At 38.1% G+C, this 25,163-nt stretch overlaps 1 protein-coding gene across 1 annotated transcript in view; it reads right to left on the reverse strand.

Moving 5' to 3' along the window:
• ppp6r2b (protein phosphatase 6, regulatory subunit 2b) overlaps positions 1–24,012 on the reverse strand; it is a 67,534-nt gene extending 43,522 nt beyond the window's left edge. Inside the window, exons 1-15 of the mRNA XM_056478602.1 lie at positions 23,932–24,012; positions 20,536–20,805; positions 17,932–18,118; positions 16,933–17,070; positions 13,722–13,787; positions 13,423–13,535; positions 12,620–12,733; positions 10,499–10,625; positions 10,247–10,399; positions 7,530–7,727; positions 6,402–6,466; positions 6,208–6,323; positions 3,599–3,684; positions 3,415–3,512; positions 948–999 (exon numbers count right to left, since the gene is read on the reverse strand). Of these exons, the coding sequence (XP_056334577.1) occupies positions 948–999; positions 3,415–3,512; positions 3,599–3,684; positions 6,208–6,323; positions 6,402–6,466; positions 7,530–7,727; positions 10,247–10,399; positions 10,499–10,625; positions 12,620–12,733; positions 13,423–13,535; positions 13,722–13,787; positions 16,933–17,070; positions 17,932–18,118; positions 20,536–20,762 (1,740 nt within the window). The 5' untranslated portion in view covers positions 20,763–20,805; positions 23,932–24,012. The remainder of the gene's footprint in view (positions 1–947; positions 1,000–3,414; positions 3,513–3,598; positions 3,685–6,207; positions 6,324–6,401; positions 6,467–7,529; positions 7,728–10,246; positions 10,400–10,498; positions 10,626–12,619; positions 12,734–13,422; positions 13,536–13,721; positions 13,788–16,932; positions 17,071–17,931; positions 18,119–20,535; positions 20,806–23,931) is intronic.
• Positions 24,013–25,163: the final 1,151 nt, after the last annotated feature.

Below are 25,163 nucleotides of genomic sequence, written 5' to 3' on the forward strand. Positions count from 1 at the left end.
CTAAAAATGTCAGAATTATGAGGAAAAAACTTGCAAAAAGAAATTGCAAAAAAGGATTTGCAAGAAGCCAACTTAAACTCGAAAGAAAGAAAGAAAAGGAAAGAAAGAAAGAAAGGAAGGAAAGAAACAGACAGAAAGAAAGGAAAGAAGGAAAGAAAGAAAGAAAGGAAGGAAAGAAAGGAAAGAAAGAAAAAAGGAAAGAAGGAAAGAAACAGAAAGAAATGAAAGAAAGGAAGGTAAGAAAGAAAGAAAGAAAGAAAGAAAGAAAGAAAGAAAGAAAGAAAGAAAGAAAGAAAGTTCAGGAATTACTGGATTTGTTAGGCATGTTTCTGAGTAAAATGTTTATTCTTTAAAAGTCTTTAATAGCCTTTCTTCTGAATGTACAAATATTGTGATTTATTTATGTGGACAGAAAATGCCAGTTGATCAGAAAAGGAAAAGTTTTTATTATATTGTGGTATAAACTCAAAATTGCAAAAGGAGAACTACAAGATACTGCATAGGGTTGTCACGATTCATCAGCAGATCGCTCGTATGTCAGCTTATAGACAAACCAGCTGATCTTCGTGCTTTAAAGTACTCCAGTGTCCCTGTACCTGTGGTTGCATTCAGTAAACAGCGGTGAGTTCGGTGAACTGATGACCTTCCCGTCCAATCACAATCATTTCTGTTGAGCACTTGAACACAATGGCAAATCAGTGCCGTTTAAGAATGCGCTCAAATGTTAGTGGGAAATGGACATTTTTTAAATTTCAGTATCAATTGGTGCCGAATTCCAGTATCGTGACAATCCTAATACCGCATAAGATCTTTTTTCCCTCTGAGATGAGAGAATAAAAAAAGAAAAACATCAAATAAAAAATCAAATAAAAAACGTGGTTATCAAATAAGCCCAAAACAGAAATTAAAAAGCTGGAATAAGAGAATTGACAATGATCAGGACTCACTCCTTCATCCACCAAGTTAAAGTTGATCTCTGTGATTCGATCAAACGTGGCACTGCAGGAAAACACACACAAAGGTGACCTCAGAAAATGGCCATAACCAGAACTTTAACCTGTTAAATATCATTTTTTCTTAACATGCAAAATAATAATTCACTAAATGTGAAAGGCTATTTTAGAAAGGAATATAAATGACATTGGGCTGTTTTTTTATAATACAATACAAAACTTTATTGCGAGACTTGCATCTGAAATTTTTCTTGCATAACAGCATGATAAATACTCCTTACAAAAGAGACAAAGACTAATAAAAAATAATTATAATAATTCATTTTACACAGACCTTATTCAGCTCCAAGACAGCCTGATGTACAAATGACTTTTTATTTTTAACTTTATTAAAACTTGGCACTCTAAATTAAGGGTTAGATTTTAATGGTATACATTTATGATTCAAGGCATGACTAGGGTTCAAAATGATGTTCCTTGCCAGCCTTGTGAGGCTCTTGTATTATAATTTCTGAAGAGGCTTTCCTACTATCTTTGAACTGATTTTAATATGGTTCATCAACTTTGTTTTTAGACTCATATAGCATACAGTATTACAATACTGCAGAACACTCATAATTACCCACATTAAAAAAAATGTTCAAGAAACTTTTTCGATGCTCCAAAAGATCGAAGATGCCACAAAAATAGATCTTGTTACACACACCATCAATAGGATCTTTCCATGAAACCGTGTTGTCCATTATAACACCCAAATACTTATATTTGTCGACCTGTCTGATGTTTACATTATGTGTCACTACAGAGTTTGTATATACATCAGATGTTGTGGACCTGAACAAATTTTCCTCTGTTTTTAGGTTAATCACAAGAGCATTTGTCACACCACTCCACAAGATTATTCACACCTTGCTGGTGCAATCATGTCACTTCTACCTTGCTCAGTAAAGTTATTAATACTGTATTTGAATTAAATGAACAAAACTAATTTTTCATGCATTTTGAGAAGCCAAATGTAATTATTTTTGTCAAATTATTAGTAGATATTTAAAGTGTTTTTAGTTTAATAGTTTCTGTACACAATAGTGTATGAACGTGCACTTTTAAAATGTTTCCTTATTTAAATTTATTTTCATCCCAATTGTGATGTTATATCTCGCAATTCTGAGAGAACAAAAAGAATTACAAGTGTAGATCTCATAATTCTGACTTTTAACATCATGAATTCAGCAAAAGATAATTCAGACGTGCAAATGTTGCTATGAGCTCAGAAGTGCAAGATGTAAATTCCCAATTGCAAGTCAGTTTTGTGAGATTTTAATGACAAGACTTTCTGAAACTGAAAAAGTCAGAATAGATGATATAAATGTAGAATTAGAACATAAAACCAGAATTGAGAGATATAAACTCAAAATAGCAAAAACAAAAAATAAAATGAATTGCAAGATAGCGTAAACTCTTCAAACTGTGATATAAACGTCAAATTCAAAAGCTTGAATCAGAGAATTGACAATAACCAGGATTTTAAGAGTTCCCACTTAGATATGCTTGGCGTATAAAGCAGGTTTGGCATGCTGTCCCGGGAGAGAACCCTGAGCTCGGAGATATTTGATCGATAAGCATATCAGGAGATCCGAGATCAGGTAGGTCTCGAGAGCTCCCCCTTTAGAAAAGGGAGGAAAAGGAGGAGATGGGGTGGAAGGGGGGATTCTTCCAAATGAAGATAGAAACAGTAGGGAGAAAATGATCCATTTATAGTAAACTAGGATCACTCTAATTGGATTATTACTGATTACAGATGAGTGGCCAGACATGCTCAGTCATATCACGTTCTCCTCTCGAAATTAGTTTATGAAACTTCACTTAAATAATCAAATTTTAATGCAAATTTAGACTTAAGAATATAAATGACATAGTTTTTTTTTAATTAAACTAACAAAGCTACTTTTTTCTGCATTCTGAGGAACCAAATGTAAGCTATTTTCTGTAAAATTATTAGTTTTTTTATAGTTTTTAGTTGAATTCATTCATTCATTTTTCTTCGGCTTAGTCTTTGATTTATCAGGGGTCGCCACAGTGGAATGAACCACCAACTATTTTTACACAGTGGATACCCTTCCAGCTCTATACACTCTCGCATTCACACACACACACATACACTACGGACAATTTAGCTTACCCAATTCACCTAAAGCACATGTCTTTGGACTTGTAGAGGAAACCGGAGTACCGAAGTACAGAAATGCCAACTGGCCCAGCTGGGACTCGAACCAGCAACCTTCTTGCTGTGAGCCGACAGTGCTAACCACTGAGCCACCATGCCACCGTTTTTAGTTGAATAGTTTTTGTAAACAATAGTGTTTAAATGTACAATTTTAAGGTGTTTTCTTAAAATAAAGGTTTGCACTTAATACCAGAATCTACATTTAACTCTACATGCAAACGTCTGTGCAGAAATCACCTGATACTCCCATCATGCTCTCTGAACTCATCGTCATTCAGTCCAAATTGATCAACAAAGTTTGCGGTCATCTGCTGGATCTGATAATCCGAGAACACCTGCATTAAAACCAAGACGCGTGTCAAAAGTGAGTTGAGGACTGTCGGGTTTCTTATAGGTGCGATGAGTTTATGTGAAATCTCACCATGTCTGCAGTGTTTTTCTTGTTAGTTTCTGTTAGAGTTTCATTCACAAACTGCTCCCAGCGAGATTTATAGCCCTCTGGTAGCTCTGTCAATCACAAACAAACAAACATAAATAAATAAATAGCTATTGAAGATTACTGGATCTACTAGGTATGTTTTTGAGTAAAGTGTTTTATTCATTAAAAGTCTGATAGTATTTCTTCCATGTAAAAATATTGTGATTTATTTATTTTTTAACAGACACTTAGACAGTAAAGAAAAAGTTTTCATTAAAGATGTGACCAAACACTGATTTCTTAACTCTTCTAAAGTCAAAACATTGGTATTGTGTTGAAAATGTGGCTGAAAATGACACTTTCCTGTTATTTTAAGCAAAAAAAAATGCTCTTACATTGTGAAGATATGTCATCAGCAGTTTACAGAATAAAACAAATCTACAGTATGTTTTATCAAAACACAACTATTAATCCGGAAAAAATGAACATTTACAAGTGACTCTTTGATTTTCCAGTTAATAGTGAATATATTTGAATTGTCTTTCTCTGTTCTGAATAAAGTTATATTTAGAAGATTTATTGTGAAGTAAGGGTGCCGTGATGGGTAAAGTTACTTTTAAAAGCAATATATTACAATCTTAGGAAAAAGCACAAAAGTTACATAACACATCATTTTAAATTACTTTCCCTAAAAAGTAACTAAGAAGATAGATAGAATGATACATAGAACACTTGATAGAACGAGAACGATAGATAGAACAAGAGAACGATAGATCAATAGAACAATAGATAGAACGATAGATAGATGATAGATAGCATAATATAACGATAGACAGAACTAGAGCTGGACGATATTGCAAAAAAAATAAATAAATCACGATATCATGTTTCATATCATTCGATATCGATAATTATTGAATATTTTTTAACAATCCATTTAGGAATATTAGGATTTTTTATTAATTTAACCACCTTATTTTAATTTACCAACATTACTAAAGCAAATAGTTTTAATAGTCAAAAACTAAAATATTGTCAGCGCCAGTGGTGTAGTGGTTAGTGCGTTGACACATGCACTTGTTCAACCAGAGTTCAATTCCGCCTCGTGGTCCTATGCTGATCCTTTCCCTCTCTCTGCTCCTCACACTTTCCTGGCAATACTCTCTACTGTCCTATCCAATAAAGGTGAAAACCCAGAAAAAATTATTATATAACAAAAAAAAAAAACAGGCTAAAATATTTAAACCAAATATCTGATCTCTTTCTAATAAAATAAACAGTGTTAAAGAAACCTCTTAAACTTAAATAAATAAAAGATAAATAAAATTTTACAAAGTGTGTGCAATGGTAAAGGTAGATCAACATCTGTAAGGTGTCGATAATAATGAGATAGTAAACCTCAAACTCTGTAAACAAAACAAATGATGATCATCAAATCTGAGCTTTCAAGTAAAAGAACTTACCATCATTATTGAAATACATACTGTAACATTACACATTGTGAAGTTGGATCAATACATTACCCCCATGCTAAAAAATCTTTCATATGGGGTGCTAGTGACTGGGATGCACAAGAAAAAGAAACCAAAAAGCCACTCATCCTTACGCAACATCCTTACATCCTTTTTTATTTACAATCTCCTCACTGCTGCTACACGGCACTCATTTTCGCATGTGTTGTTATTCTGACCTGAAGTGACAAGCGCGAGTGCGTGGATTCCTTCACCATTTTCTATGCCGTCTCTCATAGCTAGGCGACCATCAACCGTTTTCTCAGAGGATGACAAACGGACAAACCATTGCTGCAGCTCTGATACAAGTTTATGGAGAAAAATAAAAAGCACTGCAGTGTTTGCATGCTCTGTGTTTGTCTGAGGTAATTAGTCTGCCGTTACTGAAACGTGTCTATTCCATACAAAGCGTGAAGCTGATTGGTTTGTTCTACTTACATGAATCACGGTGCGCTCGTGGCATTCGGAAAAGTTGAACTCTTTTTAACTAGGTGTAACTGGAAAATACGCACATGCTTCCACACCATGTGCGCGTGTGTCCCATGTGCGTGTCGTGCAAAGTTGCGCGCCTCGATTGGAAATGACAAACTTACACCCTAAGCTTATTGGCCTTGCTTCCAAGGCGCGCGCTCAGCAGACACACTTTATTAAAACTACAGCCTTCATGACGAAACTTCATACCAAACTTTTTTTTATCGTTATTGACAGTGGTGTTCAATCAATAAATACCCATACCAATTTTATCGCCCAGCCCGAGATAGAATGATAGACAGAATAGATCGATAGACAGAAAGATAAATAGAACAATAGATTGATAGACCGATTGAACAGACAGATAGAATGATAGAACAATAGAACGATAGAATGATAGGCAGAACGATAGACAGAACGATAGATAGATGGAATGGACTGACTGATTGATGATTGATTGATTTAGCTTTTGGCCTGAATTTAGAGCCTGGATTCGAACTTGGGACGCCCAAAGCTCATATTTGCCGTACCAACCACTAGGCTACCGGCACAACACCAAACAAAATATATTCATAAAGGTTTGGTTCTATTTAGGGCTACTGGGAGCCCATTTCACTTCCACTGCAGTACCTTGTATGAGCTGTGTGATGTGGGTCTGTTCCTGCTCTCGCTCTGCGTTCTGCACCACAGTGTTGGCCATTCTGGTCAGATGACCCATAAACCCTTTTCTCATGCCTCCTGCTTCCCTATAACACACACACATAAGACATACTAAAGCAGTAAGAGTGTATTGACTCTTACTCATATTTCAAATAAGTCCTTACTGTGTCTTGTCATTTTCATCCCAAGCATCCAAAATCCTCTGAACCAGCCTGCAGTCCTTCAGTAGCTACACACACACACACACACACACACACACACACACACAATAATATTTCCATAAAACATGGTATTTATTTATTACTCAATCTAACATATTAGGGTTGTGCAGTGTTAGTCTAATATTCATTCATTCATTCATTCATTTTCCTTGGGCAGAGTCCCTTTATTCATCAGGGGTCGCCACAGAGGAATAAACCGCCAACTTATACACTTTGTATATTTAACACAGCGGATGCCCCTCTAGCTGCAACCCAGTACTGGGAAACACCCATACCCTCTCACACACTACGGCCAAGTTAGTTTATTTAGCTCACCTATAGCATATGACTTTGGACTTGTGGGGGAAACCGGAGAACCTGGAGGAAACCCACGCCAACACAGGGAGAACATGCAAACTCCACACAGAAACGCCGACTGATCCAGCCGAGGCTCGAACCAGCAACCTTCTTGCGGTGAGGCGACAGTGCTAACCACCCTGTCGGCCTGCTCTAAATAACAATATTTGTATTTGAAATTTTGAATAAAAAAAAATAATAAATTGCAGACAAATAATTACATAGGGCATCACGGTGGCTTAGTGGTTTAAGCCTCCGTTGGGTCAGTTGGCGTTTCTGTGTGGAGTTTGCATATTCTCCCTGTGTTCTCGTGGGTTTTCTCCGGGTGCTCCGGTTTCCCCCACTGAATGCAAGAGTGCATGGGAGTTTCCAAGTGTTGGGTTGCGGCTGAAAGGGCATCCGCTGCGTAAAACATATGCTGGATAAGTTGGCGGTTCATTCCGCTGTGGCGACCCCAGAATAATAAAGGAACTAAGCCGAAAAGAAAATGAATGAATGAATGAAAATAATTACATAACACCTTCTTGCAAAATGCTTTCCTTTAAAGTAACTAAGAAAATAATCATAAATAATTACATAACACCTACTTTCAAATTGATTTAAGATATTAAAATGAACATTTTACACAAACCAGTAATTCATTATGGTCTTAATTCCTGCCCAGCTGTAAGTGACTGAATGCCAACATGAGAAAAAGTATTATTATCATCATCAATAACTGAGGGTCATACTCACATGCTTGATCAGGTCAGCGCGTGTGAACATGTCAGATTTGTCAGAGTTTTGTGCGTCAGAGTTTTTTGTTTCCAGCTGAAACTGATCTGGACTGTCGTGTGTTTTTCCATTCTGTGTTGTCGGGTTAAGGATGGCAGAGACACAATGTTCCACCTGGACGTGCAGGAAGTTATTCCAGGAGAACTTAAAAAACAAATCCTAAAGAGAGAAAGAGAGATTCAGAAAAAACAATTGAGGCGTATTTAAAGGGCACCTTCAGAATTATTAACCTTCCTGAATTATTAGCTGTTACTGTGTATTTGACCCTCAATTACTGTTTAAAGGAAAGAAGATTTTTTTTAACACATTTCTGAAGATCATAGTTTTGATAACTCATTTCTAATAACTGATTTCCTGTGCCGTGATGACAGTAAATAATATTTTACTATCCAGAAATTTTATTCAAATTGAGAAAAGATCTTCATCCGTTTGACAGCACACGTGCTGCAAATCCTCACAACACAAACATTTACATTTACATTTAGTCATTTAGCAGACGCTTTTATCCAAAGCGACTTACAAATGAGGACAAGGAAGCAGTTTACACAACTATAAGAGCAGCAGTGAACAAGTGCTATAGACAAGTTTCAGGTGTGTAAAGTCTAAGAAGCAAAGCATTAGTAATGTTTTTTTGAGAGAGGGCACAGTTAGTGGTATAGCCAGAGAGGCAGTTGCAGATTAGGAAGGAAAGTGGAGACTAAACAGTTGCGTTTTTAGTCGTTTCTTGAAGACAGCAAGTGACTCTGCTGTTCTGATGCAGTTAGGGAGTTCATTCCACCAACTGGGCAGATTGAATGTGAGAGTTCGGGAAAGTGATTTCTTCCCTCTTAGGGATGGAACCAGGAGGTGACGTTCATTCACAGAACGCAAGTTTCTGGAGGGTACATATATCTGCAGAAGTGAGAGCAGATACGAAGGAGCAAAGCCAGAGGTCGCTTTGTAAGCAAACATCAGAGCTTTGAATTTGATGCGAGCAGCAACTGGCAGCCAGTGCAAACGGGTGAGTAGCGGAGTGACATGTGCTCTTTTGGGTTCATCAAAGACCACTCGTGCTGCTGCATTCTGAAGCAGCTGAAGAGGTTTGATAGAATTAGCTGGTAGCCCGGCTAGAAGAGAGTTGCAATAGTCCAGTTTGGAGAGAACAAGAGCTTGAACAATGAGTTGAGCTGTATGTTCAGATAGGAAGGGTCGGACCTTTCTGATGTTATAGAGTGCGAATCTGCAAGATCGAGCAGTTCTAGAAATGTGGTCAGAGAAGTTTAGTTGGTCATCAATCGTTATTCCAAGGCTTTTTACTATTTTGGATGCAGTAATGGTTGCCCCATCCATCTGGATTGAAAAGTTATGGTGTAGAGTCGGGATGGCAGAAACTTCAAGCATTTCCGTTTTCGCGAGGTTAAGCTGAAGATGATGATCTTTCATCCAGTGTGAAATGTCTGACAGGCAGGCTGACACACATTAATAAAACGCGCTGCATTTTCACACAATGCAAACACACTACAAAAGCGCTGAATTTTCCCACAACACTTACAAAAAGAACGGAACACAACGAAAATGTTTCAAGGGGACCCAGAAAGGTGACGGATGCCGCTGTGCCGTGACTATGGCTGCATCCAAAACCGCATACTTCCATACTATATAGTACGCTAAAATCAGTATGCGAGACGAGTAGTATGTCGGTTGTTGCTAGATCGGATATGGATGCGGCCGGAAGTTAACGAGAATTATTTATATTATTTATAAAATTTCCCATTTATTGTATTTTATTAACGTCCACCCCCACCCAACCATAAACCCAATCATCACAGTAATGTAAAAATGGTAGTTGTACCGAGTATTATATATGTTCTCTATTAAATTACACAATAAATTGTATTTTTTAAGGCCTACCCCAACCGTCACAGTTCTGTAAAAATATTAATTATTGTTAAACAGTGTCATAAAAAACTGCTACTATAATTGATGTGCATACCGCACTTCCGGCTGGCCACGTATCCGATCTAGACTTTACCTAGTATGTCCGAATTCATAGAATTCGAAAATCAGTATGCGAGAAGTGCCCGGTTGACTTATTACTTCCGGCGAGATTCTGAAGTGCGCATCCCATGCACGCTGCGCTATCCCATGATGCCTTGCGAGAGAATTCATGAATGCGAATAAAGCGACCCAACTGACGCAGGTAGGTCACGTGATCATGACAAAACGGCGGATGTAGTACGTCTGAATTCAATTCATACTTCTTACATTCATCCTGTATAGAACGTACTTTTCTAACGGCCAAGTAGTACGCTTAAATTCAAATGCGGTACCTACTGAGTAGTAGGCGGTTTCAGACGCAGCCTATTGCTCAGTGAAGTGTAGGTGATCTCTGAAAGGAGAGTTTTTTGTTTGTTTATTTTAAAATCCTGATTCTCTTGTCTTTTGTTTTTTACTAGCCTGAAAAACCGTAACCTAATTAGCCAGGTCCGTCACGCTTTAGGGTCCCCTTGAAACATTTCCATTGTGTTTTGTGCAATTTAAAAGTGTTGTGAGAAAACGCAGGTGTATTATCAATGTGTTTGCATTGTGTGAACGTGCAGCGCAAATGCATAAGGGCGAATAATTTTGACTTCAACTGTACATCTTCGTCTTAAAACATCTAATTACAGATTAGAAACAGCTTATAACGTGACTCCTACCAGCAGCAGGTTGATGATGTTGAGTCGGCAGAGCTCATGGTGGATTCTGGGAGCTCGGGTGTAAAGTAGAGCCGCCAACAGTCTGGACGTATGCAGTCGCGCATTCCCAAACGGCTCCTCCAAAATGCCCATTGTGGTCAACATCGCACATTTCTGAGCAAGGAGAGAGAGTCAAGAGCACCTTAAAATACGAAATATGCGTGACGTCTTTGTAGGATTATATTTAGCTTTAAAGTGGATGAGCGGAGCAACCTTGGGTGGGTTTAACAGAAGGTGGTGAAAGTGCTTTAGATGTGGCTGGATGCCCATTAAAATGCTGTTGTTTACAGTGTAAGACTTTTCCAATCCCTGAGAGCACGGGTCAATCACCTGCTCAACACTGACACACACACACACACACACACACACACACACACACACACACACACACACACACACACACACACACACACACACACACACTTTATTAACAGTACTGCATTTCACACGAGGACACATTTTATTGATTACAATTAATGGAACAGTTGGAATGCATTATTATGATCAAGAATACAGTAACATTTCTATATCTGTAATATTCACTCATTCATTCATTTTTCCTTTGGCTTAGGCCCAATCGCAATTTTATTTTTGTACCCCTTCCCCTTCCCCTTGGCCCTCAAAACAGAGTGTGAAGGGGAAGGGTTTCAAAATTTACCCCTAAGAAATGGGACAACACTACAGCACCTGCACACGTCATCATATGTCATCGCGATCTCTTACTTCATATGAGACCAGACGATCGCGACTGCTGTAGTTAATACAGTTGTGTTAGTTTTTGGTATTTATCTTCAGGAAATTACTGAAGGCAATGATATCATGTTATCATACTGATATAATGTGGCAATAAGATCGTAACTGTACTGTGCATTTACACCGGGGCCATATTCATCTAAACAAACAAAAACAACATCAACATTATAGCAGACACTGTAAAAAGCCACTAGACTTTTCTGACAGGGTATTCGAGTGTCATCGAGTGTCAGAATGTTGTGGGACTGCTGTACAGGAGTTATTATTATGGATTATAGCCAGTGAAGAGATTTAGCGGTTTTATTTTAGCGTTTTTTTTTTTTTACCATGACGGTAAAACATGTACGCGGTTATGAATATATTAAAACATGTGCTTGTTTGTTATAATTATTAGAAAAAAAATACTAATTTGTGCATCTCTTTACTTCCGTGTGCAGCCAAGCTGCCTTTGTAGATGGTGTATTCTGGGAAATTTCCGTACCCATTGGTTTCGAGTGTGCTCCTGAAAAATCTCAGTTTCAAGGGGTATCTAAATCATGTGAACGCACACATTAAAGATGACCCATTAGATCATGTCATTCGCCAGTTAGAAAACTTTATAGGCTTTATAATACTACAATTCTCAACAAAAAACTATTATATCTAGCAGGTTTTCAGTTGTGTAGCAGCAAAACTTGTCATAATGTGTAATACTTCATGCTTTACGTGACTAAAATATTTTTAAAACAGAACATTACCCATCTAACAGAAATACTTCAGCCATGGTGTCGTCCTTCCTTCAGCGTGCAAAAGTAACTCCAATATTGATTCAAAGTTTTGATTCAGCATTTGCTCTCTCTCTCTCATGTGCAGGTGAATGCGCGTACATACAGTAAGCATGCACACGCAGATGGCGGATCTGCGTGAATGGCTGCAGATGTACTAATCTACATTTGTTGGCAGACAGTTTGGGCTACTTATCAGAATTATAGGAATTGTCGGCCTGACTTATTTTAATTGGACGAACGTTTTTTAGTTATATGCCTTAACCAGAATATATAAATACATTTACATCATTTACTTTAATCTTTACTAATGGAATGTGAAGAGATTTTCAACCAGCACAACGCAAAATGTTTCTGAAGACAATCACCTACTGTGAGGCTGCACGGTAGCTCGAGAAGCTTGCTGGTTCGAGCCTCGGCTAGGTCAGTTGACATTTCTGTGCGGAGTTTGCATGTTCTCGCCGTGTAGGCGTGGGTTTCCTCCGGGTGCTCCCGTTTCCCCCACAAGTCCAAAGAAATGCGGTATAGGTGAATTGGATAACCTAAAATGTCCATAGTGCATGTGTGTGAGTGAGTGTGTATGGATGTTTCCCAGTGATGGGTTGCAGCTGGAAGGGCATCCGTTGTGTAAAACATATGCAGGATAAGTTAGTGGTTCATTCCGCTGTGGCAACCCCAGATTAATAAAGGGACTAAGCCGAAAAGAAAATGAATGAATGAATGAATGAATGAATCACCTACTGCACCTTTAATAACTGCTTATTGTCAATCTTGATAAATGTGGTGATGTAAAATAGTGTGTGTGTGTGTGTGTTACCCTGGTCTCCGTGTTTCCAACAATGTGAGTAAGACTTGTGTTCCACAGACGATGCTCATTTCACTCTTTTCCCCTTCTAGCATGTTCTTCAGCAGAGCCTCAACATTCTCCTGTCTGAAACATACAAACACACACACACACACACACACACACACACACACACACACACACACACACACACACACACACACACACACACACACACACACACACACACACACTATTTATTATACAGGGCAAAAAAAAAAAAAAATGTTCATCAAGATCACACACCTCTACTGTCTAGCCGATATGAAACAAGACCAAGAACTGTTGGTCACAGACACACTCACAACTTGAGGCTCACATGATCACACAAAAACAAACAGACACACATTCACTCACCCGGCACACACAACGGCACACACACAAAGACATACAGACATAGGAGAAAACAGAGACACACCCAAACACACACAGAATGACATGCACACACAGACACACATTCACTTACTCCCAGTCCACACACAACTATTTACACACACAAACCCCCCACACACTCAAAGACATACAGACATAGAAAACACAGACAGACACACTCAAACACGCACACGCACACACACACAGACTGACATGCACACACATGAAAGACACACATTCACTCACTCCCAGTCCACACACAACCACTAACACACACAACCACACACACAAAGACATACAGACATAGAAAACACAGACAGACACACCCAAACCCAAACACACACACACACACACACACACACACAATCACTCAGTGACACACACACACACACACACACACTCACAGCTCCAGTGTTGTGAGCAGAGGGTCGCTCTCTGTGGTGTCCTGCATCAGACTGGCCTGATCTCTGCTTAGACGAATGATATCACACAGAGCCTGAGACGCATTCGACTGCCACTGTCAACACACACACACACACACACACACACACACACACACACACACACACACACACACACACACACACACACACACACACACACACACACACGTTCATTATAATCATGGTGAAGGGTTTGATCAGATGGTCATGAAGCTCTGTTGTGTAACTGACAGTGCAGAAAATGTCAAGCAGTCTCTGACCTCACTGTCAGTGTAAGGACCAATCAGCGCAATCAGTCTCTGGATCAGCCGCTCTTCATTCAGCCACTGAAAACACAACAAGCATTAAACACAAACATGCGTCGGCGCAATAGCCTAGTGGTTAGCGCGTGGACATATGTTGCAGTAGCACATCAGGGCGTCCTGAGGTCGAATCCCGGCTCGAGGACATTTCCCTACCACCCCGCCACCCCCAAGCTTCCAATCTAAATACTGTCCTATCTAATAAAGGCAAAAAAGCCAAAAATAAATCTTTATAAAAAAAAAAAAAAAAAAAAAAAAAAAACACACGCATGCACACACACATAAACGCACACACACATGCACAAACTCACACACATATGCTAGGGCTGCACGATATTGGAAAAATCTACCATAGGGATATACATTTCCATATGTATACAATTTCAGCAGATGACTTAAAGGTGCTGTATGTAAGTTTTTGACTCTTCTAAAGCATGAAAATACCATAATATGTTTGCAGATATTTCAGAAACATGCTAAGTGAACATTCTTGTTTATCTGAAAAACAATGCTGAAGTCAGATATTCTGCTTTGAAAATGTGCCAAACGTGCTGGAACAGCTGTTTTTGTTTTGTTAATTTTAACCCGCCCACTGCCAGTTTAGCCAATTATATTTCAGCAGCCCGGGTTGCCTTGGTGGAAAACAGGGCATTTCATTCATTCATTCAGAAAGGCTCTCAAAGCATGCGTATGTGACCGAAATGTGACCTCCGGTGGACAGTAGCAGACTCCGAAATGAGACGCAGATTCCACATTAGGTTATTAATTAGCAAATTATATAAATATTACAAGCGTAAACATTAGGTGAGCAGGTTACATTGTACCGTGTCCCAATAACATGCTACGTGATGAAATACGCAGTGATAAGCAATTTGGCGACGAAACACGACGATGCAGTCACTCAGGAAATGGTAAGGTTTATAATCTATATTTAATACATATTAACCCTCTTTAACATTATTAAATGTACATGCTGAATCACTCATATGTGTTTAATCCTAAAGTTCAATTTCAAACGGTTTATTTTATTTTTAAGATCTGAGTTGAACGATCTGCTGCTGCTTTCAGTAGTATGGCAATAAATATGATGTAAAATGTCATTCAAACTCACATTGTTAGCATTTAACACTGAATAAAGCACATGAGGTGTTCCTGAGGTGATCGTTGTCATAGTTTTCTGTTGTTCACCTGTGATAAATTGAAGCCGTTTCTAATATATCAATTCGAGGTGTTGGTTAGGACAAAAACTCCTTTTAATATGAAAAATATTCCTTCTATCAGGTGCCGTGGCTTTAATTTAGAAAATTAAAATCACTCGCTCCAGTCCTCAATCTGGCAACCTGCACTTGCGTTTGTTTTGATCCAGGAGTGGGATACCAAGTTCAACCACTGGGTGTCAAACTTACATACTGCGCCTTTAATATCTCTAATTGGACAGAATTTATAATGTTAGATTGGGATGATTCTGCAGTGAGAGTGCATCTCCATAAAATCTAATAAACAATCTGTAAACTGTTTTGGGTCCCCCGACACATTTTCGTTGTTGTCTGTGCTATTTGCAGTGCATTTCTGTATTTGCATGTGTTGTGAGTATTTTCTGGCACGTGTTTAGTATGAGATTGATGAATTAATGTTTACTATTTGCATCTCTATGAAGTCTAATAAACAATCTATAAACTGTTTGGGGTCCCCGAACTCATTTTCGTTCTTGTCTGTGCTATTTGCAGTGCATTTCTATATTTGCATGTGTTGTATTTTTGTCACTTCCATAGACTTATATTGGATTTCCTCCCGTTCTTGCTTTCTCTCTCTCTCTCTCTCTCTCTCTCTCTCTCTCTCTCTCTCTCTCTCTCTCTCCCTCTCTCTCTCTCTCTCTCCCTCTCTCTCTCTCCCTCTCCCTCTCCCTCTCTGTGCCTGTCATTTTGTTAGGTCCTCGTACGCTGAAAGCTGATTGGTCAGGAGACCGGTCCGTCATCGTTGGGCGGCCATATAAAAAGGACGCCAGGAAGAGCGGAGAAAAGAGTGCGTTTTCCTTTGATCTTGTTTTTGTGTATTTTTGCTTTTTGATTTTGGATGTTTTTGCTTAACTTTCGTTTGGGTAAAATTATTTTGCACCCTTTTGAGATGTCTGTGATTTTTGTACATTTTTATTTCGTTTGATTTGCTTCTTACTTTGATGGCCCAGCTCTTTTTGAAGTCATATTGAGCTGCCGCTCATCAAGTTCACTCTTTTCTCAGAGAGTAATGCCGAGTTCAGAATTTGCAGGATTTTCAAAGTAGTCGTGTCACGGATGTTTTCACACTGCATGACTATCTGGGGTAGCGTTCTGTCAGTGCTTTGTTTATACTGCAAGATGGATCGGTGACAGGGGGTTTCACACTGCATGACTTTACAATAGGAGAATCGCTGACAACTTTGTCTCGGTCCGAAAACTACGTCTCACAACCAAACGCATACGAGAAATGACATGGAAACAATGCGAGGTCGTAGTATATCTTTTGTTATTAACTACAGAATGAGAAAGAAGCCTTTAGTGGGGTAGAAAATGTACTCATTTTGCTCACCTGACTGTGCAAAGAATTAGCAATTTCCCCTCAGCTTTAGAAGGCTTTTCAGATACACTAGACGAAATGCCAGTGTGGACGTGGATCATTTTCGTTCTAAAATGCCATTTTAAAACTAAGGCGTATTAGCGTAAACGGGGCCTCAGTGTGTATTTTTTGCGAGTTTTTTGCAACTATTCCAGCATATGTTTTACGCAGATGATGCCCTTTTAGCTGCAACCCAGTATTGGGAAACAGCCATACACTCTCAAATTCACACACACACACTCAACACTACGGCCAATTTAATTTATTCAATTCACCTACTATATATCACATGTCTTTGGACTGTGCGGGAAACCCATACCAACACGGGGAGAACATGCAAACTCCACACAGAAATGCCAACTGACCCAGCCGAGACTCGAATCAGCGAGGTGACACTGCTAACCACTGAGCCACTGCGCCACCCATTTTAAAGACTTCTATTTACAAATTTAACAGCATATACATTCAAAGTATTGGAAAACTATAAAGAAAGATGAGTTATTTCAACTGTTGATTATTCCATCTGACACAATTTCTATTAGTGCGGCCCATTATATAAGTGTGTGTGTGCACTCACAGTAAGCACTTCGTGCCTGAAGCAGACAGGTTCCACACTGCTAATGAGACGCAGCACCAGATCCATCATAGCCGACGTGTCCAAGTGTTTCAACACCTGCCCTAAAAAGTCCTCCTTATCCTTTAGGAAACCGATCACCTGATCAATAAGGAAAATCAATAGAGAGAGAGAGATTTGAATATATTGCCATAGCAGCTTATCTGGCTATTTATTTCATGGTAAAACCAGATCAAATAAACAAAATTGTATAAATATCACTTTTCTATAATAACAATAAAAAGACATCGACAACAATAAATATATAAGATCCTTAATATTTTTAAGCTTTACTTTTGACAAAAATGTTACCGTTTTTGAAGGATTCCCATTTATAAATATTCCCTTTAAAGTCTCTCCAGATAAAAATCGTTGTTTGACAACATTAAAAATAGGGCATTACAAAAGTACAGTTGAAGTTAAAATTATTAGCCCAATACTTTTTCAAATATTTCCCAAATGATGTTTAACAGAAAGAAATTTTTCACAGTATTTCCTATAATATATTTTCTTCTGAAGAAAGTCTTATTTGTTTTATTTCGGCTAGAATTAAAGTAGTTTAAACCCATTTTAAGGTCAATATCATTAGCCCCCCTAAGCAATATTTTTCACCTTTCTACAGAACAAACCATCCTAATTCAATGACTTGCCTAATTAGCCTAGTTAAGCCTTTACATGTCACTTTAAGCTGAATACTAGTGTCTTGAAAAATATCTAGTCAACTATTATGTACTGTCATCATGGCAAAGATAAAATAGATCAGGGATTAGAAATGAGCTATTAATACTGTTATGTTTAGAAATGTCTTGCAAAAATCTTCTTTCCATTTCACAAAATATACAGGGGGCTAATAATTCAGGGGGGCTAATAATTCTAATATGTTTTATAAGGTAAATAATCAGGATGAAAAGCTGAAACACATGCAAGATTTTTAATTGAACACAGTGAGGCGTGTTTGTGCACCTGCTCTGCCTTGTGGGTAATGAGGTTTCCGATGGCCTTGCTGAAGAAGGAGGCTAGCAGGGGGTTCAGCGGCGGCTTCTGCTCCAGGAAGCTGTACAGTGTGTTCAGCAGAGACTCGTCTCCACCCACTTTATCATTGATGAGGGACACATCGCACGTCAACAACTCACAAGCTACATTGGCATACCTGCACAACAGAGAGAAAAATCTATATATGACACGCGGGTGACTGATTTATTTAAATGGATAAAGCAGACTTAATATTCTCAGTATTCACTCCAAATAGTTTAGAAAATGTCTGGGAATGCGTTTTAACCCATAATGCTGTTTTATGTACATTTTAAAAATGACAAGCAGGTGATATTTCTTTAATAATTCAAACATATTTGTAATTCTAAACATTTTCTATTTAATTTTTATTATGATATTTTAATCAGCGCCCCCCCATCCACCCAATATCGGTGTTGCTGCTCAAAATATTTATTCGCCAAGTAAATAAATGCTGATACATTACCTGAGAAATCTTGTTGCCTATCCAAGATTTAGGAACAACAAATAATAACTTGGCTACTAGTTGATCATTTGGTATCAGAAGTGGCTTATACGAAAGGCAAAGGCCTCTGGATTACGCTTATTTTACCTAAATATGTTCATGCCTTGATTTGTTTTCATAATTATTTTTTTCTGAGTTTTCACCTTTAATCGATAGGACAGTAGAGAGCATTAACAGAAAAGTGTGGGGAGCAGAGAGAGGGGAAGGATCGGCATAGGATCACGTGCCAACGCACCAACTACTACACCACTGGCACCGACTGCCCTGATTTTTAATTATTTAATTAAAACTGACTTTGCTTAGACAAAATCTTGTCACTTAACAGAAATAATGTGCAGTATAGAATATAAAGTCATGGTGCAGTGAAAAAAAGAATTAATATTGTGTATAACTCCCATGAGCTTGAAGGACTGCATCCATACATCTCTGCAATGACTCAAATAACTTATTAATAAAGTCATCTGGAATGGCAAAGAAAGCGTTCTTGCGTTCATCAAGATTCTTTGGATTCATCTTCAATGCCTTCACCTTCATCTTACCCCATACATGCTCAATAATGTTCATGTCTGGTGACTGGGCTGCCCAATCCTGGAGCACCTTGACCTTCTTTGCTTTCAGGAACTTTGATGTGGAGGCTGAAGTATGAGAAGGAGCGCTATTCTGCTGAAGAATTTGACCTCTCCAGTGGTTTGTAATGTAAAAGGCAGCACAGATGTCTTGACACCTCAGGCTGTTGATGTTGCCATCCACTCTGCAGATCTCTCGCACACCCTTATACTGAATGTAACCCCAAACCATGATTTTTCCTTTACCAAACTTGACTGATTTCTGAGGGTCCATGTGGTTTCCAATAGGTCTTCTGCAGTGTTTGTGATAATTGGGATGCAGTTCAACAGATGATTCATGGGAAAAAACTCTACCTTCTGCCAATTTTTCAAATGATCAACTAGAAGTCAAGTTATTATTTGTTGCCATTACAACTGGGATTGACGACAAGATATTTGTCAGGTAGTGTATATATGCATATACATAGATACATACATACATATATCCATACAAATATACTGTAGCTGAAGTAATAAAATAAAACGTAAATATGAAAATAAATAAGTTACAGTCAAGCCAAAATATTATAAAAGACATTTAATGTTAACAGAACAGACCTTTTCATATTATTATATATTTATAATTTATTGTAGACTTTTACGTTAACAGAACATACAACAGAAAAAACAAAGGCACATAACGTAAGCTCTTAAACATTAAACTAAAAACAGAAAATATAAATATATAATATTATAATAGCATAAATAATACTTAACGCAGGGATACATACTGAGTAATTGTTAATCTTGGTTATTAATCTATAAATAAATACAAACAAATAATTATTTAGATTTTACTTATTATATTAAAATTAGTGATCAGTTGATTTTGGTTTTAGTGACATTTTCACAATATTAAGTGTTTTGTTTTTTTAGGTAGATTTAAAACTTGCACACAAGACCACTGCATCAAAGCATCACAACAAACACACTGGGCACATGTACATGCAAATAATGTGACAGGCAAAATTTTACAGGAGGGAGGGTTTAGGGGGTGAAATTTTCAAATAAAGAGTCAAATTTTCAAATGAAGAGTCAAATTTTAACCCAAACCCTAAAATCTGCCTAGCGACGCCCATGGTTATAGGTTATAGAAGTAATATCAATATTGGTTGATCTTTACTTAAAATGGCCTAAAATGTTTTAGTTTTTTTGTAAGATCTGATCAATTCAAAAATCACCTGTTCAATTAATCTGGTCCAACATTGCCTTACTGATCAATCAATGTGTACAGTGGTCAACATTTAAAATGGTTCAAAACATTTTTGGTCAAAATTGTCCTAAAACAAAAACGAGTGTTGATCAATAGTTCTAGGACAACGTTGATGAAATGTTTTGTATCACTTCAAAACATTTGACTACTGTATTTTTCATCCAAGTTTCAAGCCACTTTATTTCTGGTGCGCTCAGAAAGTGTTGATAATCCAGAGAGATCTCTGCACTCACTTATAGCGCAGTTTCTCCTCCCGGTCAGCAGGGGGCTCGTGCGTGATGAGGTTGACCAGCTCCAGGATGCTGCTGTCCTGCGTGAGGAAGAGTAGCAGGCGCTGGTTCTGGGCTTTGCACTCCTGCAGCACATCCTCTTCATCCAGCAACTCCTGCAGAGTCAGATCCTCCTTCTCCAAAAGCTTCTCCACCTGAGAGGAGTTGTTCAGGTTGAACTTCCAGAACATGCCTGCAGCCTATAGGAAAGAGAGAGAGAAAGAAAGAGAGAGCCTGAGACAGACAGAGAGAAGCTATTAGTCACTTATAGGGCTGTGCAATATGAAAATATACAGTTGAAGTCAAAACGACTCGCCCTCCTGTGATTTTATTGAATTTTTAAAACTATTTCCCAAATGATGATTAACAGAGCAAGGAATTTTTCCACAGTATTTCCTGTAATAATTTTTCTTCTGGAGAAAGTCTTATTTGTTTTATTTCAGCTAAAATAAAAGCAGTTTTACATTACAAAAAATATTTTAAGGTCAATATTATTAGCCCCCTTAAGTAATATTTTTTTTCAATAGTCTACAGCAGTGTTTCCCAACCCTGTCCCTGGAGGCACACCAATAGTTCATGTTTTGGATGTCTCCCTCATCTGACCCATTAACTTCAGGTTTTGGAGTCTCTTCCAATGTTCTGATGAGTTGTTTCAGGTGTGTATGATTAGGGAGAGAATAAAAATGTGTACTGTTGGTGTGCCTTCAGGAACAGGGTTGGGAAACTGGTCTACAGAACAAACCATCATTATACAATAACTTGCCTAGTTACCCTAACTTGCCTAATTAACCTATTTAAGCCTTTAAATGGCACTTTAAGCTGAATATTAGTATATTGAAAATATCTAGTACAATATTATGTGCTGTCATCGTGGCGAAGATTTTTACAAAGACTTTTTCATCATTTATACACTCACCAGCCCCCTTATTAGGCAAACCTTACTAGTTTCGTGTTAGACCCGCTTTTACCTTCAGAACTGCCTTAATCCTTCGTGGCATAGATTCAACAAGGTACTGGAAATATTCTTCAAAAATTCTGGTTCATATTTGGGTGAGCCTGTGCGAATTGTAGCCTCAGTTTCCTGTTTTTAGCTGACAGGAGTGGCACCCGATGTGGTCTGCTGCTGTAGCACATCCGCCTCAAGGTTTGTGTTGTGAGTTCAGAGATGCTCTTCTGCATACCTCAGAGTGGTTATTTGAGTTACTGTTGCCTTTCTATCAACTGGAACCAGTCTGGCCATTCTCCTCTGACCTCTGGCATCAACAAGGCATTTGCACAGAACTGCCGCTCACTGGATAATTTATCTTCTTTGGACCACTCTCTGTAAACCCTAGACATGGTTGTGCGTGAAAATCCCAGTAGATTAGCAATTTCTGAAATACTCAGACCAACAACCACGCCACGTTAAAAGTCACTTAAATCACCTTTCTTCCCCCTTCTGATGCTCAGTTTGAACTGCAGCGGATCCTCCTGACCATGTCTACACGCCTAAATGCATTGAGTTGCTGCCATGTGATTGGCTGATTAGACATTCAAGTTAACAAGCAGTTGGACAAGTGTACCTAATAAAGTGACCAGTGAGTGTATAAGCACAATATTAAAAGCCAGAACAGGAATGCAGATAGAAACATGAATAACAGCATTATGAGAAAGTTGAAATCTTGAAAGAACCATGTTTACATTTTGCATTTTATTTCCTGATCATTTTATTTGTATGTTGGACCTGTAATTTAGGGCAGTCATTTCAGCATTGATATCACAATGTGTGAACATGCAATAGTCACATAGCAGGATCAGCAATGTCAAGTTGGGATTATAGTTGATCAGCACCACAGTTAAAGAACATCAGATTTTTGTGGTCATCGCAAAGTTTAACCTTAAAATAAAGTGAAAGATTTTCAATTGAATGTGTTTTTAAGACCTGTGACTGTGTAAGATTTAAGCATACTTAAATCGAGAGTTTATAATAGTATAAACCAAAATTAATGTATTAAATTATTTATAAAATGGAGACTCTACAACAGGGCTGCCCAAATTCAGTCATGGAGGGCTGGTGTCCTACAAAGTTTCGTTCCAACCCAATCAAACACACCTGGGCTACCTAATCAAGCTCTTAATCTGCGGTCACACTTGGCTTTGTGTGTGCGAAATTCTGTCGTGTGGCGCTGCGAAAAGGGCTGGGATTAAACAAGATGATTAGACATTTAAAAAAGCGAGTGATTGCTCCATGTTTTAAATTTCTGTCTACAGAGGTCATGTTTTGATCCTCGATTGGTATCACGCAGTCAAGTGATGCGATTTCGCAGGTCAGAGTTCACCAAGCTTGAACTTTGCACCGCAGCAACCTGTGAAACTTGACGCATGACCTTGACGCATGATGTTTCTGGTCTGACGCATTTGTGTGCGCATGAATGGAAGTCTATGGGGAGAAAAGCCCAGTGTGACCGCAGCTTTATGCTGTGGTCACACTAGAGTTTGAGCATGCAACATTCTGTTGTATGCCGCTGCAAAAAAGGGCGTGATTAAACAAGATGATTAGACAAATAAAACAGCGAGCGATTGATCCATATTTTACATTTCTGTACAGAGAGACATGTTTTGATCTTTGATTGGTCTCATGCAGCCATGTGATGCGATTTCGCCGGTCAGAGTTCACCAAGCTTCAACTTTAAAACTTGCCGCACATGGTTGCGTTTCTGGTCTGTTGCATTCGTATGCCTATGAATGGAAGTCTATGGGGAGAAAAGTGCAGTGTGACCACGGCTTAACTAGGATTTCTAGAAATATCCATGCAGGTGTGTTAAGGCAAGTTGGAGCTAAAATCTGCAGGCCACCGGCCCTCCAGGACCGAGTTTAGGCACCCCTGCTCTACAACATACAGTGTTATTTTATATATTATTATTAAATATCTGTACCTCAATACTGTTACATCCCATAGAAAAACGTAAAAATCCATTTTAATCTGTTCAGTTATATTGTATTTTATGCAGACACTCCTCTACAAAATAATCCCAATCAATGTAAAATCAGGAATTCATTCCACATAGAGTTACAAGTCATTTCGTGAAATTATATTCATATCGCAATATATATCGCAGACAAACTAAACATCGCGATGTCAGATTTTGTCCAATATCGTGCAGCCCGACTGTAATCATTAGTTTTTGAAAAGTTTTTACAATTTATTCATGTTTATTTTACATTTCTACATATTTTGTTGGAACATTTGCCGCAAGGTGAAAAAATTAACGTTGTAAATTTTGACTTTAACACAAATATTTAATTGTCCAATCACATGGCAGGTAATGCTGGGACTGTTTGATATTCCCTTAATAAACAGCAAATTAAACAGTAAATTACCTTCAGTCAGATGATCCGTTTCCTCAGTTGGGATGCAGAGACCAGTTTACACACACTGGGTTTTGAGTGGTCAGTGGTCAGTGGTCAGATAACATCCATCCACTGGGGCCGTCTCACATCACAACACCTATAAGACACAAAGACAAGTCATCAAGAAATGACCAAGAGCAATGAGACACACAGGCCATCAGATGAGCCAGAGAAGCATGACATGCACATTTGAACTAAGCCACATTACGGTCCAGTAATACGACCTGAATTTGGGCTCTTGTTTAAGCACACATGAAGCTGCTCGCACACCCAAAGAAAGCAGCATACTCTTTTTAAGTCTTATAATGGGATTAATCAGATTCGGGAGCGGATGTGAGGTCAGACGCCAACCTCCTAGACTACATCACATTACTGTAATCCATCTACTTACAACACACACTCATTCATAAAGATGAAAAATCACAGAGGAAATATGTCAGCAGAGTTCTAGAACTTACAGGCACTGTATAACTCGGTATACAGGATTATTATTCACTTCTATATGCACTATTGAATATATAATTAATGCTTATGACTTTTGCAGCATAAGAATATCATTGAACAGAATGATAGATAGAGAGATAGACAGAGTGAACAATCAAACCATAGAATGACAAATAAAATGACAAGATAGACAGAATGTTACATAGAACATTACATAGAACTTTAGACTGCTAGATAGAATGATTGTTAGAACTATAGAACGACAGACAAAACGATACAACGTTAAAACGATAGAACATTACATAGAACGATAGATAGAATGTTAGAAAGAACGTTGGATAGAACGTTAGATAGAGCAAATAGAATGTTAGATAAAACAACAGAATGATAGATAGAACAATAGACCGATACATTGATAGCATTTTAGCTTGAACGACAGAATGTAAGATGGTACGATAGATAGACCAATAAAATGATAGATAGAACAATAGAACGACAGATAGAACATTAGATAGAAGGATAGAAAGAACCTTAGACAGAATGATAGACAGAACGATAGATAGAACATTGGATAGAGCAATTGAACGTTAGATAGAGCAATAAATAGAGAAATAGAATGTAAGACATAACAATAGAATGATAAATAGTATGATAGAACATTAAAATGATAGAATGATAGATAGAATGATAGATAGAGCGATAGAATAATAGAAAGAATGATAGGACAATAGTACGATAGATAGAACGTTAGAATGATA

Source organism: Danio aesculapii, chromosome 18, assembly GCF_903798145.1.
Source record: "Danio aesculapii chromosome 18, fDanAes4.1, whole genome shotgun sequence".
Lineage (NCBI taxonomy): Eukaryota > Metazoa > Chordata > Actinopteri > Cypriniformes > Danionidae > Danio > Danio aesculapii.